Source organism: Mustelus asterias, chromosome 19 (genome assembly GCF_964213995.1).
Source record: "Mustelus asterias chromosome 19, sMusAst1.hap1.1, whole genome shotgun sequence".
Lineage (NCBI taxonomy): Eukaryota > Metazoa > Chordata > Chondrichthyes > Carcharhiniformes > Triakidae > Mustelus > Mustelus asterias.
The window spans coordinates 46409914-46428396 of NC_135819.1; the positions used below are offsets into that span (position 1 = coordinate 46409914).

General features: G+C 41.6%; 1 protein-coding gene across 3 annotated transcripts in view; it reads right to left on the reverse strand.

Moving 5' to 3' along the window:
• The window catches only part of bltp3b (bridge-like lipid transfer protein family member 3B), a 136251-nt gene that overhangs the window by 14631 nt on the left and 103137 nt on the right, over positions 1-18483 (reverse strand). For all 3 annotated transcript variants that reach the window (XM_078235479.1, XM_078235478.1, XM_078235480.1), the window contains 2 exons: positions 10192-10358; positions 8923-9073 (listed from right to left, as the gene is read on the reverse strand). In XM_078235479.1, coding sequence (XP_078091605.1) covers positions 8923-9073; positions 10192-10358 — 318 coding nt within the window. The remainder of the gene's footprint in view (positions 1-8922; positions 9074-10191; positions 10359-18483) is intronic.

The following is an 18483-nucleotide window of genomic DNA, read 5'->3' on the forward strand; positions in this document are numbered from 1 at the left end:
TTGATGGTACTTTTGAAATTCCAGAGTAGATTTAAAGGTGGTTCCATGTCTAATAGAGTACTTAAAAATAAATCAATGTCCCCTCTAAATGTTTTCATGTTGTGTACCACTTTTTCATTTGTGTGGAGTCCCCGTGCATGCAAGTTGTCTTAAAGGGGCTGACTTGCAAATGGCCTCCGTTGCAACTTGAGATGTACAGCCATGGCTTAGAGGAATCACACACCCAGCGGCTCTCCAACCTATTTTAAAAATTCATGGTTTTACAATGACCCCGACTTCACTAAAGCAGAGCATCTCATGGCATGAACTGTTATTTAGTTTTGATGGGGCACGTTTAGTTTTTAAAATTTTCATGAGTTGAAAACTGCACAACAAGGGGAACAGGGTATCCAGGACACTGACCAACAAAATAACAAAATGCATTTCCTTAACCAAGAACGTTTAAGGGTTGAGAAATTAGTGAAGGACTGAATTAGAATGGGTAATTTAAATATCAAATCAGGTACATCAAGGGAATGAAAAATTAGACCAAGAGGACCAAGGAAAGAAAAAACATCAAAAGCTTGTGGTAGATTCAAGAAACTCTCCAAAAACTGAGGAAAACACTTGCAGAAGGTCACCTTTAAGTTACTATTTGGCAAAATAATGATACAGAAACCCACTTGAAACTGGGAGCAATTGTGGCGTGCTTGCTAATAGGATTGTAATTCTAAACTTCAGTGGGTACAGGCCTCACCTTATGGGATGTTATCTCGGCCGGCATTTGTTGCCCATTTCTAATTGCCCTTGAGAAGTCAGTGGCAGCCCCTTGAACCACTGCAGTCCAGTTGGTGTTGGGACACCCACAGTGCTGTTAGAAAGGGAGCCCCAGAGTTTTGATCCAGCAACAGTGAGGGAATGGCATTCCAAGTCAGGATGGTGTGTGGCTTGGAGTGGAAACTGCAGGTGGAGGTGGTCCCATGTATCTGCTGCTCTTGCCTTTTTAGGTGGTACTGGTCACAGGTTTTGAAGGTGCTGTCGAAGGAGTCTCTGAGTTGCTGCAGTACATCTTGCAGATCAGGCTTATCCAAGGTACGGCCCGGGGCACACAAAGCTGCTCCACATGGGCCCAGAGGCAGTTTTCAAATTTCCTGTCAACCAGGTGAGTTTAAATGCAAGATTCTGCTTGGTTTCTCCTGCATTTGCTTTTGATAGGTTGACTAGTGAGCATATTAGCAGCAAATGAGCGAGAGAAACAGTCTGAAGGCTGGTGTGCAACAGAAATGAAGATATGTTGGGGCTGGAGCCCTGCAGGGGTCAAATTACAGTGGGGCTGGAGCCCTAGGGGTGCGGCAGAGCAAGGAAGTTAAAGTCCGCTCAGGGAAGTTACGGTTATGTCATTTTGATGGGACCAGGAAGGAGACAGTGACTGAGCGAATGCCTGAGTGTGTGTTTTTTTGTGGGAGTGAGTGATGATGGAGAGTCAACGGCCTAGTGGTAATATTGCTGGACTATTAATCCAGAAACTCAGCCAAGGTTCTGGGAACTTGGGTTTGAATCCTGCCAAGGCAGGTGGTGGAATTTGAATTCAATAAAAATAAAATATCTGGAATTAAGAATCTACTGATGACCATGAAACCATTTTTAATTGTTGGAAAAACCCATTTGGTTCACTGATGTCCTTTAGGGAAGGAAATCTGCTGTCCTTAACTGGTTGAGCCTACATGTGACTCCAGAGCCACAGCAAGGTGGTTGACTATCAACTGCTTTTCAAGGGCAACTAGTGATGGGCAATAAATGCTGGACAGCCAGTGACACCCATGTCCCACAAATGAATTTTAAAAAGTGACTGTGTTGGTGTGTGAGTAACTGTGTGGATGGGTATATGTGCATGGTATGTATGTGTGTGTAAGTGATGGAGTGCGTGTGTGGCAGTGTGTGACTGAGTGACGGGCGGGTGGAGTTTGTGTGAGTTTGCTTTATACTCAGTCTCAGTTTTCTCACTCACCCTCACGTACACATGCACGGATCCACACACCCACTCAAACACAGAACAACATTCTGGGTCAGTTTTATTACTTATTCTTTTTTTAACTCAACAGTTTATTGCTATGATATTGTTTTACATTTGTTCAGCAATTGTTTCTTCTCTTAAAAACTCAACTTTTAAAAAAAATTCTGTTTATTGTTGTGCCAAACATCATCTTTCTGAAATCTGCTCATCAGCCCCTTGAGTGAGAAAAATATGCAAATATGGATCCCCAAGTGAAAAATTTGGACAAGCCTGTTGTAGATGGTAAACTTTGCTGCCACTGTGCTGTGGTGGTTAAGGGAGTTGATGGTAGTGGATGGAATGTAAATCAAGAAAGCTACTTTCTCCTGGATGTTTTTTTTTATTCATTCGTGGGACATGGGCGTCGCTGGTTGGCCAGCATTTATTGCCCATCCCAAGTTGCCCTTGAGAAGGTGATGGTGAGCTGCCTTCTTGAAACGTTGCAGTCCATGTTCTGTGGGTTGACCCAGGGAGGGAATTCCAGGATTTTGACCCAGCGACTGTGAAGGAACAGTGATATATTTCCAAGTCAGGATGGTGAGTGGCTTGCAGGGGAACTTGTAGCTGGTGGTGTTCCCATGTATCTGCTGCCCTTGTCCTTCCAGATGGAAGTGGTCATGGGTTTGGAAGATGCTGTCTAAGGATCTATGGTGAATTGCTGCAGTTCATCTTGTAGATAATACATACCGCTGCTGCTGAGCGTCGGTAGTGGACGGAATGGATGTTTGTAGATGTGGTGCCAATCAAGTGGGCTGCTTTGTCCTGGATGGTGTCAAACTTCTTGAGTGCTGTTGGAGCTGCACGCATCCAGGCAAGTGGGGAGTATTCTATTACACTCCTGACTTGTGCCTTGTAGATGGTGGATAGGCTTTGGGGAGTTAGGAGGTGAGTTACTCGCCGCAGTATTCCTAGCCTCTGACCCACTCTTGGAGCCACTGTGCTTATGTAGTGAGCCCAGTTGAGTTTCTGGTCAATGGTAACCCCAAGGATGTTGATGTTTGGTTGACAGTGATGGTTACACCATTGAATGTCATGGGGTGGTGGTTAGAGTGTCTCTTATTGGTGATGGTCATTGCCTGGCATTTGTGTGGCACGAATGTTACTCGCCACTTGTCAGCCCAAGTCTGGATATTGTCCAGATCTTGTTGCATTTGAACATGTACTGCTTCAGTATCTGAGAAGTCATGAATGGTGCCGAACATTGTGCAATTATTGGCAAATATCCCCACTTCTGACCTTATGATGGAGGGAAGGTCATTGATGAAGCAACTGAAGATTGTTGGGTCTAGGACACTACCTTGAGGGATTCCTGAAGAGATGTCATGCAGCTAAGATGACTGACCCTCCACAACCACAACCATCTTCCTATGTACCAGGTACGACTCCAACCAGTGGAGAGTTTGCCCCCTGATACCCATTGATTCCAGTTCCACTAAGGCTCCTTGATGCCACACTCAGTCGAATGCGGCCTTGATGTCAAGGGCTGTCACTCTCACCTCACCACTGGAATTCAGCTCTTTTGTCCATGTTTGAACCAAGGCTATAACGAGCTGAGTGACCCTGGCGAAATCCAAACCAGGCATCACTGAGCAGGTTATTGCTGAGCAGGTGCTGCTTGATAGCATTGTTGATGATCCCTTTACTGATGATCAAGAGTAGACTGATTGGGTGCTAATTGGCCAGGTTGGATTTATCCTGTTTTTTGTGTACAGGACTTCTTGAGTTGAATTTCTTGTTGAACTTAAGAGTATTGTTGGAGCTGCACTCATCCAGGTAAATGGAGAGTATTCCATCACACTCCCGATTTGTGCCTTGTAAATGGTGGACAGGCTTTGGGGAGTCAGGAGGTAAGTTACTCTCCACAGAACTCCGAGCCTCTGACCTGCTCTTGTAGCACAGTATTTATACAGCTGGTCCAGTGCAGTTTCTGGTCAATAGTGACTCTCAGGATGTTGATGCTGGGGGATTCAGCAATGGTAATGCCTTTGAATGTAAAGGAGAGATGGTTGGATTATTTCTTGTTGGAGAATCTCAGTTTCATTACCTGGCACTTGAGACACAAATGTTACTTACCACTTATCCGCCAAAGACAGAATGCTGCTCAGGAATGTTGCATATGAGTACTGACTGCTTCAGTATGATAGAGGAAAAGTAATTGATGAAGCAGCTGATTGACCTCCAACAACTGTAACGATCTTTCTTTGTACTAGGTATGACTCCAACCAGTGGAGAGTTTCCCCCCCCTGATTCCAATTGACTTGAGTTTTCCTAGGGCTCCTTGATACCACACAGTCAAATACTACCTTGATGACAAAGGTAGTCATTCTCATCTCTCAAGTTCAGCTCTTTTGTCCACACTTGGCAAGGGTTGTAATGAGTCACGAGCTGTTCAACTTTTCTTTATAAGCTAATCCTCCACACTACCACCCCAGGAATCAGCAAGTGAACTATTCTGAACTGCTTCTAACACAATTATATTATTTTTTCAAATAGGCAGACAAGGTAACAGCCAGCTTCGTGCTCATCAAAGTCAACTCCCTCTGTCCATAACAATGTTTTTTTTTTTATTCCTCTATCTCACAAAATGATACAACACTTTCAAAAGATCACGGCTAATCAGAGAGCAGTGAACTATTTGTAGCTGAAGATGTGTGTTATGGCTCTTGGGTCCAACACCTTTGGTAATACATTCCAAAAGAAAATTGACATGTCAAAATGTTTCAAAATTTACTTTCACCTTTCCGTCAGGCTTTCAAGTTCATTTTGCTTCAATATTGACATTCATGCTGGTTGCTTCTTTCCTCAAACTTTGGTGTATTTGTTGCTCCTTTCACCTTTATTTTAGTTATTTTGAATTTATATTTCAACCATTCCTGTTCCTTATCTTTATTCTTGTCTTTTTTTTTAAACATATGGTTTTGTCTCGTCCTTACCAATGATTTTATTTTCCCATTACCCCTTCCTTTATTTAATCCTACTTACCATTTTAGGAGATTTAATTGCAAAAAAGGAAAATACAGTGAGAGAGAAACTTTTGATATCAAAGGCAGCCTAGGAAATGTCTAAAGGATAAAATTGTGCTACAATCAGAATATGTAACATTTCAAGTTAATCTGGAAAAGATATAAAAACTGATAAAAGAAATCAGAATATGTAAATATAAGTTCATCTAAACTCTGTTGCCTGTAACCTAACTCCCACCAAGTTCCATTCACCCATCAGTCCAATCAGTGCTCACCAACCTACACTGGTTTCTGGTTGAGCAATGTCTTGATTTTAACATTCTTGTTTTCAAATTCCTCAACGGTCCTCAACCCTGAATATCTCGGTAATCTCCTCCTGCTCTATAACCATCCAAGATATCTGCAGTCCTCTAATTCTGCCCTCTTACCCACCATTGTAGTTTCTGACGCCTAGAATTACTTAAACCTCTGTATTCTCTTTACTACACTTTCCTTAAGACAGTGATTAAAACCTACTCCTTTGACAAGTTTTTGGTGATCTACATTAATGTTTTCTTATGTGGCTTTATTCCAGCCCACAATTACATATGAACTAAATTCCTGACTGTAGCCATGCTTCCAGGGAAGGATGGCAACCTGACACCAGGTTCTTCATAAGGATGTTAAAACAATTTAGCAAGATGATAAAATACGGTAAATCTTCATTTAATGTTGCTCATTGTAATGCTGTTTTATTTTAATGTTGGTAAATTAATGGCACCTGTAATCTTGTAGAGCATTGCTAAATTTGTTTTAATGTCATTTTCTGTGTGATCTAATTGGCACCATTTTGGTTTGGCCTCTCCTCAATTCCTTGCTCAGATCTTTGGTCTCTGAAGGAATTATGGGAGATGGGAAGCAGGCAGGAAGATGGGAGTTGAAACCCAAGATCAGCCATGTTTTTATTGATTGGCAGAGCAGGTTCCATCGGCCACGTGGTGCTCTCCAGCTCCTTTTTCTTTTGTTCTGATATTCCCTGATCTCCAAATTGTGGCCTCTCCCTGTTTCCCAACCGCAAGAGTTGCAGCCTCGCCCCTCCCCAACCCACCATCTCATCAAACCTCCCACTCCCTGGAACCTTCTTTCCATTTCTTCCTCCTGGACCCGCATCCTGTTGAAGATCCTACCTGAAGCTGGAGTTCCGATGTTGTGGAAGTGCAAGTTCCGATGGTGCATCTTGATTGTAATGCTCCTGCCTGCTGCTCTTGTCCTGAGCCATTACTCATTGTGAGGGCTCAGGAGAGGAAAGTGGTGAGCAGGAGCATTTAAACATGGATCGTAGCAGCCCCAATTCAGCACTTCACCATCAGGACTTGCACTTCTATAACATCATAGCCTTGGCTTCAGATCGGATCTTCGGCCGAAATGAAGGTCCAGGAGAAAGAAGCAGAAAGAGGGTGAGTCAGGGACAGGGAGGTGAATCGGGGACTCAGAAGGAAGAGGAGAGGCTGCAACTTGGAGGGTTGGGAAAGGGGAGAGGCCACAATTCTGAGTTGGGGAGGGGGAGAATCTGCAGGGAGCAGGAAGTTCAAGAAGCAGGATCTGTGGCAAGTAGGAGGTACTGCAAATGGAAAGTTATACTTTCCTTTCATATTTTATTTTAAAAGTACTGATGGAGGAATTCAGTGATATAAAATATTTCATCTTAGAAGGTTATAATGTTTAATATTTTTTCTGAGAAGGTCCTACCGAACCTAACTACAATTTTAACATCGATTCCTAATGTTTCACTTAAACTTGTAATTTTCAGGAAGCAACCACAACTTTAAATGAGGACTCACCTACTAGACTACCCTGTCCATCTATTATTTACTTGACTGGGAGAGCTAATGCCTGTAATTAGGTTGCTTCCCCAGTTTTATGATGTAGAACATCATGGGCGGCACGGTAGCACAATGGTTAGCACTGCTGCTTCACAGCTCCAGGGACCTGGGTTCGATTCCCGGCTTGGGTCACTGTCTGTGTGGAGTTTGCACATTCTCCTCGTGTCTGCATGGGTTTCCTCCGGGTGCTCCGGTTTCCTTCCACAGTCCAAAGATGTGCGGGTTAGGTTGATTGGCCATGCTAAAATTGCCCCTTAGTGTCCTGAGATGCGTAGGTTAGAGTGATTAGTGGGTAAAATATGTAGGGGTATGGGGGTAGGGCCTGGGTGGGATTGTGGTCGGTGCAGACTCGATGGGCCGAATGGCCTCTTTCTGTGCTGTAGGGTTTCTATGATTCTATGAACATTGTTAATGGCACAGAGACAAAAAGAAAGCACAGTTTAAAAATAGGGAACATATAAAGGAGAAGTGAGATGTGCGAAATGGAATAGAATTACAGAAAATAAATCACCGACATCACCATAACAATGAAAGACAAAATTGCAGTTATTCTGCTATTTGATTTTCAACTGACAGGACTGAGAGCAGAGATATAATTTAATTCAATTGTGGTAATACTTATTCACTGGGTAGACTGAGCATTGCCAAAAAAGATTTGTTCTATTACTTTAACTTTAGTGGTGCATACTTGAAAAGCAGCAGGACGGTAAAAATTATTTAAAATTCATTTTACTGACTATTTAGTTCAGACCTCATCTGTCACAAAATGGTGGCTTAAACAGAGACATTGGATCAAAAGATAGATATTTTAATGTCTTCAGTTCTGAAGAGGAGTGATATTCAATTTAAAATGTTAACTCTTTTTCTCTCTCCACAGATGCTGTCAGACCCAAGAATTTTCAGCACTTACTGTTTTAATTGACTAAATTAAATGCCAGAATTAGAGAGGAAAACTCTAGTTTAACAAATAGTAGATGAATCTATAGCACAGCCACCACACTCCTCCAATTGGTTGAACTTGTTCTCATATTGAGCAACCTTTTCTTTGACTCCACTCACTTCTTCCATATAAGGTGCTGCTCCGGTACCTACGTGGGTTCTAGTTTTCCTTGCCTTTGACAGAGACACATGGGTCAATCAATGTTTCAATCTTACTCAAATCTTCTCACTCATCACTTTTTCTGATACATTAATGACCATGTCTGTGCTGCTTCCTGTTCTCGCTTCAAACTAGAAAATGTCATTAGTTTTACTTCCAATTTCCATCCCTTCATTCACATGGTCTGTTTCACAATCATCTTGAGCTGAAGTGACAAGTTGATGATCTACCCTGGTATGGAAATACATATCACCGCTTCCATGTAGCCACTGGGTCAAAATCCTGGAACTACCTGCCTAACTGCACTGTGGGGATAACTATGCCATGCAGATTGCAGTAGTTTAAGGCAGCGCCGCATCACCACCATGATTTCAAGGGCATTTAGAAATGGGCAATAAATTCTAACCTTGCCAGTGACACCTACATCCCAAAAATTGTTATTTTGTTTTAATGAATGCAATAGGCTCCTTACAGGAAGTGGGGTGTGAGGAAACGTAATCAAGATAACTGTGGGAGTAAGTAGACTAGTCTAGTAGGTGAGTCCTCATTCCCCCATCATTGAGGATAAGGATAATCATGAAGCCTCCTTCTCCTGTTTGTTGTTTATTTGTGTGAAGCTCCAGCTGATGATGCAGACTGAGAAATGACAAATCTTAGCAGAACTAATTCTGGCAGACACGAACATAAGGCAGGAATGGGACAGAAATCTGATTGCAATGCTTTGTTCCAGTACCCAAATAAAAAAGGCATGCCCATGCAAATCTCAATGTTGAATTATTATAGCATTCAGGATGTGAGATATTCAAGCGCTTCTTCCAAAATTACTGTTGATTGTACACTTTGTGTAGGTTATTATTAACCATTTTGAGCATTTTTAAATCTTAGATATTTTAATTCAATGTTTCCTGAAATAGGAACACAAGATAAATTAAAAATTTGAAATCAGAAAGAAATCTGGGTACATACCCATGCTATGGTTGCTAAGGTACTGCCGAACACTGACATTTCCGAGCTGTTTTGGTATGACTTGATTTACTTGGAGACACACTGCTGTATCCTCGCCCTTCACATCGATGGCGCAATTGATACAGAATGCGTTGAAAATCATCACCGACACCTGTCAAAAGAAGTGTGTTCTGTTATAAATCCTCTCATGGCATCCAAACATCCGTTAAGGTTTTTGACAAAGAATGCCCAAGGCTTTTGAAGCGATTGGATTTGTGGTTGGATGACTGTTAATAGTGCTGTTTCAGTTTAGTGAGTCTTATAGAAGGAAATTGATGCACTCCATGTATGGGAGGGGGATTCTGCTAAACTGTTCCTGTTTAAAAAATGCATAATCCAATTGAGTTAAAACACCTTGACTTTTTAAATTGCCCTGTAATTATGTGATTCTAGTTATATTGCAAACGATAATGAAAAACATTTAATCAGAAATCGTCAGTTGACATTATTCAGAGAAAAGTTCTGCTAAAATCATCAAGTTTGGATGGCAAATAAACATCTTGATACATTCAAATTGTTATTTGGAACTTGCTGATGTTACATGGCAATGATTGTGGTGCCTTCAGGATATTTTAATTAACCTAGATGGTTTGAACTTCAGATCTTTAGAACTGGAAATAGTATAGCATTAAAAATAAAACAAAGACAGAATGATCCAGCAGGTTCTTATAAATGCACTCGTGTTTAGTTGAAGTACTGCATATGTAGATAACCAAAAATAGGCTGCCTGAATAAATTCCTGGCTGGGAAATGTGCATTGAGGCAAGTACAGGACAAATTTGCTCAAGCTGAGATAGACATGACTACAGAAGAGGTACATGCAAAAAGATTTTATGAACAGGCTATTTCAAGTTTATACTCAATTAATTTGGCATATATTTGAGAACAGATGGATTGGTGAGGCTAGCTGAAAAAGACAAACATTAGAAAGGAAAGGAAGAGGAGAGATAAGTTACAAAATAGAAAGTCACAGTGAAACGGAAGCCATGGTTCAGATAGAAATGTAAGGTGACATGACAGTCCAGTTAAAAATACTTGCAGCTATGTTCTGCCTCAGAGAAAAATAAACCACTTGAATACCCACAAGAGTGATAGAGCATGGCTTTCCTTAATTTTTCTGAAAATTTATTCTGGCTCTCTTATATCCGTACCTGACATCTTAACATTTAACTGCTAACAAAATACTCTACAACAAAAATGTGACAAAATCAGAAGATTGCCCATGTTTACCAAATCTCCAGGGGACTCTTCCACACTTTGAGATCCAGCGCTGCAGACATCTGGTGACACTCTCCCACAATCCTCAGTCCCAAATGCCCCATTAGCACTTTCTGCTGGACTTTGATCAATAGATGCTTCTTTAAGACTAATGACTGAGGCATCATCAATGTAAGCATCTGAGAAGACGAACACAGTCCTTGTTTCAATGAGACTGAACAAATGCCTCCAAACAAGCAGGCAAATACTCGCTAAAAGTTTTGATATACAAAAAGAAAATTTTAACTTGGCAAGATTTATGGCTACTTAAGTGTATGTAAACATTCATTTACCACCACTTAACATTAAGAAGGGCAATGAACCTTATGCAAAATTATATCACTCGATGTTTTTTTTTAAATGATGCATGTAATGTATTGTACAATTAACACACTTGCACAAGTTAATTCACCTTAATTCTTCAAAATTGTTGTTATCTAATGAAGGCAGCTAAAGGAAGTATGATGTGATACTTGGGAACAAACAATAAAATGAAGCAACAGAAAAATGTGAGAATGAAGCCCCAGAATGTTAGTTTATTTAAACATCAAAATCAGGTTTGACTTTTCTCATTGGCATAGATATATGGCATTGCTCATAGCGTATCTGAGGTTTTAAAATAATAGGGTGTTATGCCAAGTGTTACCAGAAATTCAAACTTATTAGCAGTGGGATGGCCCAGGCATAATGGCAAAAGGGCCTGTGGCCTGAAAATAGTGGAACAGGAGTTCTGCATCTAGCAGATCTGACAGGAATGGTCGAGTGAGTTCTAGAAGCAGGTCCTGGGATTCAGTATTACTTAGAAGAGAAATTTTGCAATCATTGACAATGGAAGTCACAACATCCAGGTATAATGCTCGAACAGCAAACCCTGGAGTGCAGTCTCGGGATTTGTTACAAGGATGGGAATCAGCTCAACTTGGAAACAGGGTTTGCAGTATATGCAAGGATTGGGGTTGGGGACTGTGGCCTTGCCATGTGAGTTTCAGGGATGTGGTAGCAACACAGGTGAGTTGGATGTTGTTGCCTTGTTGGGAAAGAGGGCCCGAGGTCCAAGAGAAGGGGACCCAAACTAGCCTCCATTTGCACCCCACAACCATCTTCCCATCATTACCAGCCCATCTGCAATGCTTCTGCATTTTCAGTTACCAACTCTGTTCAGCAACCAATACCTACTTGTTCTTATCTGTAAATTTATTTTAAAGCACCAGAGGAAAAGTTTGTTTCTTAAATCCAATAGATGAAAAATCACATATTGGAAGTCTTCTGATATTCTCCTGCCATGAAGAAAATTACATGGTTTTCAATAAACACAGATTTCCATAAAGAAACAAGAATAACCTCAAAAAAGAAGAGGTGGTTTATAAGGAGGATGTAAACAAAGCAGAAATGGAGTGGTTTAGAGAGGGACCTCCAGAGTGTAAGGCCCAAGTCAATGAATGCACATTTGCAAATGGTGGGCTAAAAGGCAGAAGATGCACAATAGACCAAAATCCAAGTGACAGATGGGGAGGAAATTACATGGATAAGGTGGAACCAGGCCAAAAAGAGATTTAAAATGCAAGGATGAGAATTTTTAAATCTGAGATTGCGAGAACTGGAAGCCAATAGAGGTCTGTGAGCACAGGGTGACAGATGAAGGGGGCATGATATAGGCAACAAAGTTCAGATTTCCATCTCAGCCACAGTAACAATAGCTCTCAGCAATGTCACAAATTATATCCTATTTAACTGATTGAACTATCCCTCCTCCATCTTCTCGACCTACAGGCTTTGACATGGTTGACCACTCCATCCTCCAACATCTCTCAACCATCATCTAGTTGGGTGGAACCTCACTCACATGATTCCATTCTTATCTGTCTCATCATAGCCAGAGAATCCGTTGCAATGGCTTCTATCACCATTCCAACACTGTTCCTCTGATTTCCCCTATGAATCTATCCTTATCCCCCACTGTTTTTCATCCACGTCGTCTTCTGCCACATCAACCAAAAATATACAGTATCAGTCTTCAAATGTACGCTGACGACACCCAGTTCTCACCACCAGCTGTCAGAACTTGTCCAGTCACAGTGATTATATTGCTTATCCAACATCCAATACTAAATGAGGAGAAATTGCCTCCAATTAAATATTAGAAATGAAAGCCATTGTCTTTGGTTCCCCTCTACAAACTCTGCTCACTAGCCACCAACTCCATCCTTCTCAAACCAGACTGTTTGCAACCTTGGTGGCATGTTTGACCCCGAGATTGAGATTCCGACCAATGTTCCATCTATTGTGCGTGTCTGGCCTATTTATATTCAGATTCACAGGCATTTTCACAGTTCATTTTGTGCAGTAAACTAAGGAGCCAACTCATGTTCGGCCTGCCCTGCACAATATTTTCTCGGTTGCTGCACAGCCATGTAGCTTAAATCAGTGCTTTCCAAACTTTTTCCGGATGTTAACCCATGTGAATTTTGTCAGTGTAAAGGTTGTTGAGGGGGGTGGGGGTGGTGCACAAATAAAAGGTAACAGCAGGACAGTAACTTTTGATATTTCATTATTAATATTCACTCATTTAATTTTAAACATACAAGAAACCATGTTTTCAAACTTAAACTATTTAATGAAAATATTATCTTTCTTACTTGGCCTAATGAGACACATGGGCATAGTCTGCATAAAAAAAATGTTCCTGGTGAGAGTATCATTGCTGGTAATTATCAAAATGATTCAATTTCTTCAGTTCCAGATAACAGAATGCTACTGAGGAGTTCAGGAACATTCTGGATACAGAGGCTACTTCCTGGCCCCAGCTCCTCAATCCAACCTTCTATCCTATGCATGGTGTCACTTTGAACATTCATTGTCCTCCCATCCTAGTGAACTGTCAGAAAAAAAAAATTGGGTCGCTCAAGGCAGACACTGAAGCTGCATGCATGAAGTTCATTCATTCCTTCCACTACCAAGGACAGCTAGCTGGGAGGTAAATTTAAAAATAAATTGGGTAACGTGACGCCTCGGAGTCAGTTCCAGGACTTTCCCGACAGAATCCTCACTTTACAGCTGCCATTATCGCCTACAAGCTTGCGACCTCAAAAATCTCGTCCTCCGACCCCCACTGGGTTCATGACCCACGGTTAGACGAAACATACGCTGAGACCACTTACCTTCACCTCCATATCACCCATGCCTCAGCTTATCCGATGCCAAAACCCTCATCCATGCCTTTGTTGCTTCTCATTTTGACTATTCCAATGCACTCCTAGCTGACCTATAATCTACCCTCCACAAACTTCAATCGTCCAAATCTCTGCCCCTGAGACATGCCAAGTCCCGAACACCCACCTTCACTGTGCTCACTGGCTGGTCTATGTTGGCTCCGGGTTAAGCAATGCCATGATTTACAATTCCTATCTTTATTTCAACTCCTGCTATGGCTGTCCCCATCTCCGATCTCATCCAGCCCCACAACTCTCCAAGTTATCTGCGCGCCTCAAATTCTGATCTCGAGCATCACAGAGTTTAATTGTTCTCTCAGTGATGACTGTGGCAAGATCCGAAGCTCCGGAATTCTTGTCCCAACTCTCTCTGCTTCTCTATCCCTCTTTCTTCCTTTAAGATGCTCCATAAAACTTACCCTTTGACCAAGCTTTTGGTCATATACCCTAACACTTTACATGGCTCCGTGTCAAACATTTGACACAGTTTGAACATTTGAACAGTTAAGTCTAGAAGTGATGAAGGCATGAATGAGGGTTTCATCAGCACTTGGGCTGCCATAGGATGGGAGGAGACAACGTTAAGATTTGGCAATCTCTGTAATGGATGGGATGTGGAGTTGGAGGTTGATTTAACTGTTCAAATGTTCTCCTGGACATCCACCCATATGCTCCATAAATATCAATTGAACAACAGTCACTTTTATTAATATAATGCCTTTCGCAAATTAAACTTCACAAGACACTTCTCAGGAGCAATCTGAATCAAAATTTGACACGGAACCACGTAAGACATTAGGGTCTATGACCAAAAGCTTGGTCAAAGGGTAAGTTTTATGGAGCATCTTAAAGGAAGAAAGAGGGGTAGAGAAGCAGAGAGTTGGGACAAGAATTGAGCATCTGCGATTTTAAGCACTCCATCACTGGTGGCTGTCCTCCAGTTGCTTGGGCCCCAAACTCTGGACTACCCTCCCTATACCTATCTGCTTCTCTGCATAATTTTAGTTGTTTAAGAAACTCATAACCTACTTCCTTGGCCAAGCTTTTAGTTATCTGGGCAAATATCTTATGTGCCTCAGTTTAATATTCTGTTTTATAATGTACCTGTGAAGCACCTTGCGACTTTTTTTATTTTACTTAAAAGTTGATATTGTCCCTCTGCAACTCCCTGCTACTGCACAACTTACTAAGTTTTAAGTTTAAATTTATTTATTAGTGTCACAAGTAGGCTTACATTAACATGGTAATGAAGTTACTGTGAAAATCCCCCAGTCGCCACACTCCGGTGTCTGTTTGGGTACACCGAGGAAGAATTTAGCATGGCCAATCCATCTAACTAGCACGTCTTTTGGACTGTGGGAGAAAACCGGAGCACCCTGAGGAAACCCATGTGGACACGGGGAGACAGTGCAGACTCTGCACAGACAATGACCCAAGCCGGGAATCGAACCTGGGTCCCTGGCAGCAGTGCTGGCCGCTGTGTCACTGTCCCTCCTAACATAACATCACCTATAAACTTAAAAATAACTCACCATTCCTTCATCCAAGCCATTAATATACTAAAAAGCGGAGGCTCCAGTACAGATTCTTGGGCAACACCATTTGTCACATCTCACCACTCAGAGTACCTAACTTTATCCCCACTCTCTGCCTCTTACCTCCAAAACATTTTGTAACCAAGTCAAAATCCTAATTCTAATTCAGTGCACTACTGTCCTATAATATAGTTTGAATACATTTCTGAGTAATCTAACAGTGGAGTTTCTTTTCAATTTCTTTTTGGATAATGGATACATTAGTTTATAAAATACCACATTAATGTCCCAATTGGGAACTAGTGACAGCCTAACTGGGCATAATTTGCCCAGCTTTGATAAAATCGAATACCAAGAGAGAATTTGCTAATAAGCTAAATGCAAATGGGTCAAAGCCCAAAATAGCAATGTAACCTGAAATTGTCAGTTTTAAAGCGTCATGTTCCTACAGTTGCTAGTGATATGCAAATTTGACAAGATAGCACTAAACCATTTAGTACAACACTGCTATATAAATTTTCCCTTTTGTGTTAACAGCACTAATATGAATGGATACCGTGGGCATTAAATATTACTTCAACCACCTGGGAGCTTCTGATCTGACTGTCTTTTCCTTTGAACAAACTGGTCATCAACCAAACCATCGTGATTTGGATGCCACATGTACCCTCTTCTTCAATGCAAGTTGATTGCTCTTGGAATGCAATGGATTCTGCCAATGCTTCTTACCAGAATGTTAGAGAATAAGAGTATGGGGCCAGTAAGGGCAGTTTGACCTATAAACTCATGCCTTTTCATCTATCCTTAGGATCAAGTAGGGAATTACATGCAGGAAAAGAAAACAACATCCAATACAAAGCTTCTGTGTTCAAACAGAAACATGAATCATAGAATCCCTTAAGTAAAGGAAACCATTCAGCCCATCGAACCTGCACGGACAACAATCCCACCCAGGCCCTATCCCCATAACCCCACATATTTAACCTGCTAATCTCCCTGACATTAAGCACCAGTAGTTTCTGGTCAATGGTAATCCCCCGGATGTTGATAGTGGGGGATTCAGCGATACTAATGCTATTGGATGTCAAGGGGTGATGGTTAGATCCTCTCTTGTTGGGGATGATCATTGCCTGGCACTTCTGTGACATAAATGTTATTTGCCACTTGTCAGCCCAAGCCTGGATTTAGGTTGGGGTCTTGCTGCATTTAAACACGGACTTTCAGTGTCTGAGTCGTCGTGAATGGCACTGAACATTGTTCGCTAATGACTGCACATCCCCACTTCTGACCTTATGATGGGAGAAAATCATTGATGACGCAGCTGACGATGGTTGGGTCCAGAACCCAACCCCGAGGAACTCCTTCAGTGATGTCCTGGAGCTGAGATAATTGACCTCCCACCATCACAACCATCTTCCTTTGTGCCAGTTATGACTCCAACCAGCAGAAGGATTTCCCACTGAAACCACATTGACTCCAAGTTTGCTCGGGCTCCTTGATGTCACAAATGGTCAAACGCTGCCTTGATGTGAAGGGCAGTCAGTCCCACCTCTGGCGTTCAGCTCTTTTGTCAACGTTTGAACCAAGGCTATAATGAGGTCAGGAGCTATGACCCTGGTGGAACCCAAACTGAACGTTAGTGAGCAGGTTATTGCTGGCTGAGTGCTGCTTGATAGCGTTGTCGATGACCTCTTCCATCACTTTACTGATCATCAAGAATAGACTGATGGGCAGTAATTGGTTGGATTGGATTTGTCCTATTTCTTCAGTGCAGGACATACCTGGGCAATTTTCCACAAAGCCGGGTCAATGCCGGTGTTGGAGCTGTACTGGAACAGCATAGCTAGGGCACGGCAAGTTCCGCAGCGCAAGTCTTCAGTACTATTGCCAGATTATTGTTCGGGCCTATAGACTTTGCAGTATCCAGTACCTTCAGCTGTTTCTTGTTATCAAGTGGAGTGACCTGAATTGGTTGAAGACTGACATCAGTGTTGCTGGGGAACTTACATGGAGGCAGAGATAGATCATCCACTTGGCACTTCCGACTGAAAATCGTTGTATAATTAAATATTGAACCACATGGAAACATTCCAGAATATACTGGACCTGTTATGGAAGTAATTAGCAGTGTCTTACCCTGGAAAATGTCCAAGATAGAACTGAAAATTTAAAATTCATCTTTTAAGAATGCTCATGGAATTAAGGAAATACTTCAAAGAATCAGTGTTGTCTGTAATGATGTTTCACCACAAAGCTGTAAATTTGTACAAACATAGATACTGAAGGAATGCCTGCATCTATATATGCTGAGTCCATGGTGAAGACTGCTGCGACAATCAGCGATAGCAACTAAAATGGGAAAAGTAACCGAGAGACACTTTGGTCAAGAAATCTTGTCTCATCTACTTGCAGAATTGCATCATAAATTGATTAGGTGTCAATAATAAATATTATTTTGTTGCAATTGATTTAAGAGTATTCAGTAAGCCCTGGAAGGCTATGTTGTCCTGCAGATGGGCAAAGATTAAAAAGTTCCAGCGTTTTAATTTATCTGTGACTGTTCTGTAGCAGGAGAAAAGGCCATATCAAAAGACTGCTGCTGTCAGCAGGTTCCAGGCAGCAAAGGTATTGCTGTTAGCTGGCTATGTGGAGTTAGGGAAGTCCAAGGGGAGCTGAAAAGGTGGCAGCAGGTCATTAGCTCCTTGCTGGAAAGGGTTACGGCTCAGAAGCAGCCCCATGGTGATTGATAAGTTTGGTGTAGCTTGGGAGTTTGGCAAAATCCTTGGGCAATGCCAGCCGAGTGAAGCTAGCCAGCTATTAAACAACTGAAATTGGGCCAGTAAATAGAGGCTAGAGTGAAGACGTGGAAAAGGGGAATGGAGTCTTGGCAGATGAGCGTGAAACTCAGGGAGGTGTGCAATCATTGAGGCAGTCAGAGGTGGAGCAGTTTTAAAGGAATTCAAAGGCTTGACCTTCAAAAGCATAAAGTTTGGAGTTTTTATGAGTTTCAATGAGATTGGTTGACTAGGAGTGTTTGCTGTTTTCTGGGTGGGTTTCTGGATGGAATCTGTCTTGGTCGCATTTGCTATGCATTGTGGTGCATTCAACCAGATTGCCTGTTAATTCACATGTACATCCTATTAACTCTGAATGTTAGAGTACAAGCTAGCTACTCCACATTGTTTTATCTTTTTGGAATTGTATAGTAAAAGGTTATTTTTGTTTGTTCAAAGCTTATTAGATCTTGTGTCTCTGCTCGCAAGGCAAATATCTTGAACCGTAAACTTTGTCTACTTTAAACAAAACGTTATTGGTCCCTCACTGGATCCTGTCAAATACTTGGGAGTCTGGTTTAGAATCATAAAATTATTGAGTGTCCCCATCCTCTTAAACACTCAACACAGGAGACCTGTTTTTTAAAAAACTTTTCTTGTATGCTTCCCCTGAGAAGGACAGCTAATTTATTTTCTTGACATTCATTGCCCAGTATAAAGAATACAGGCTTCTGGGAAACCTTAAAA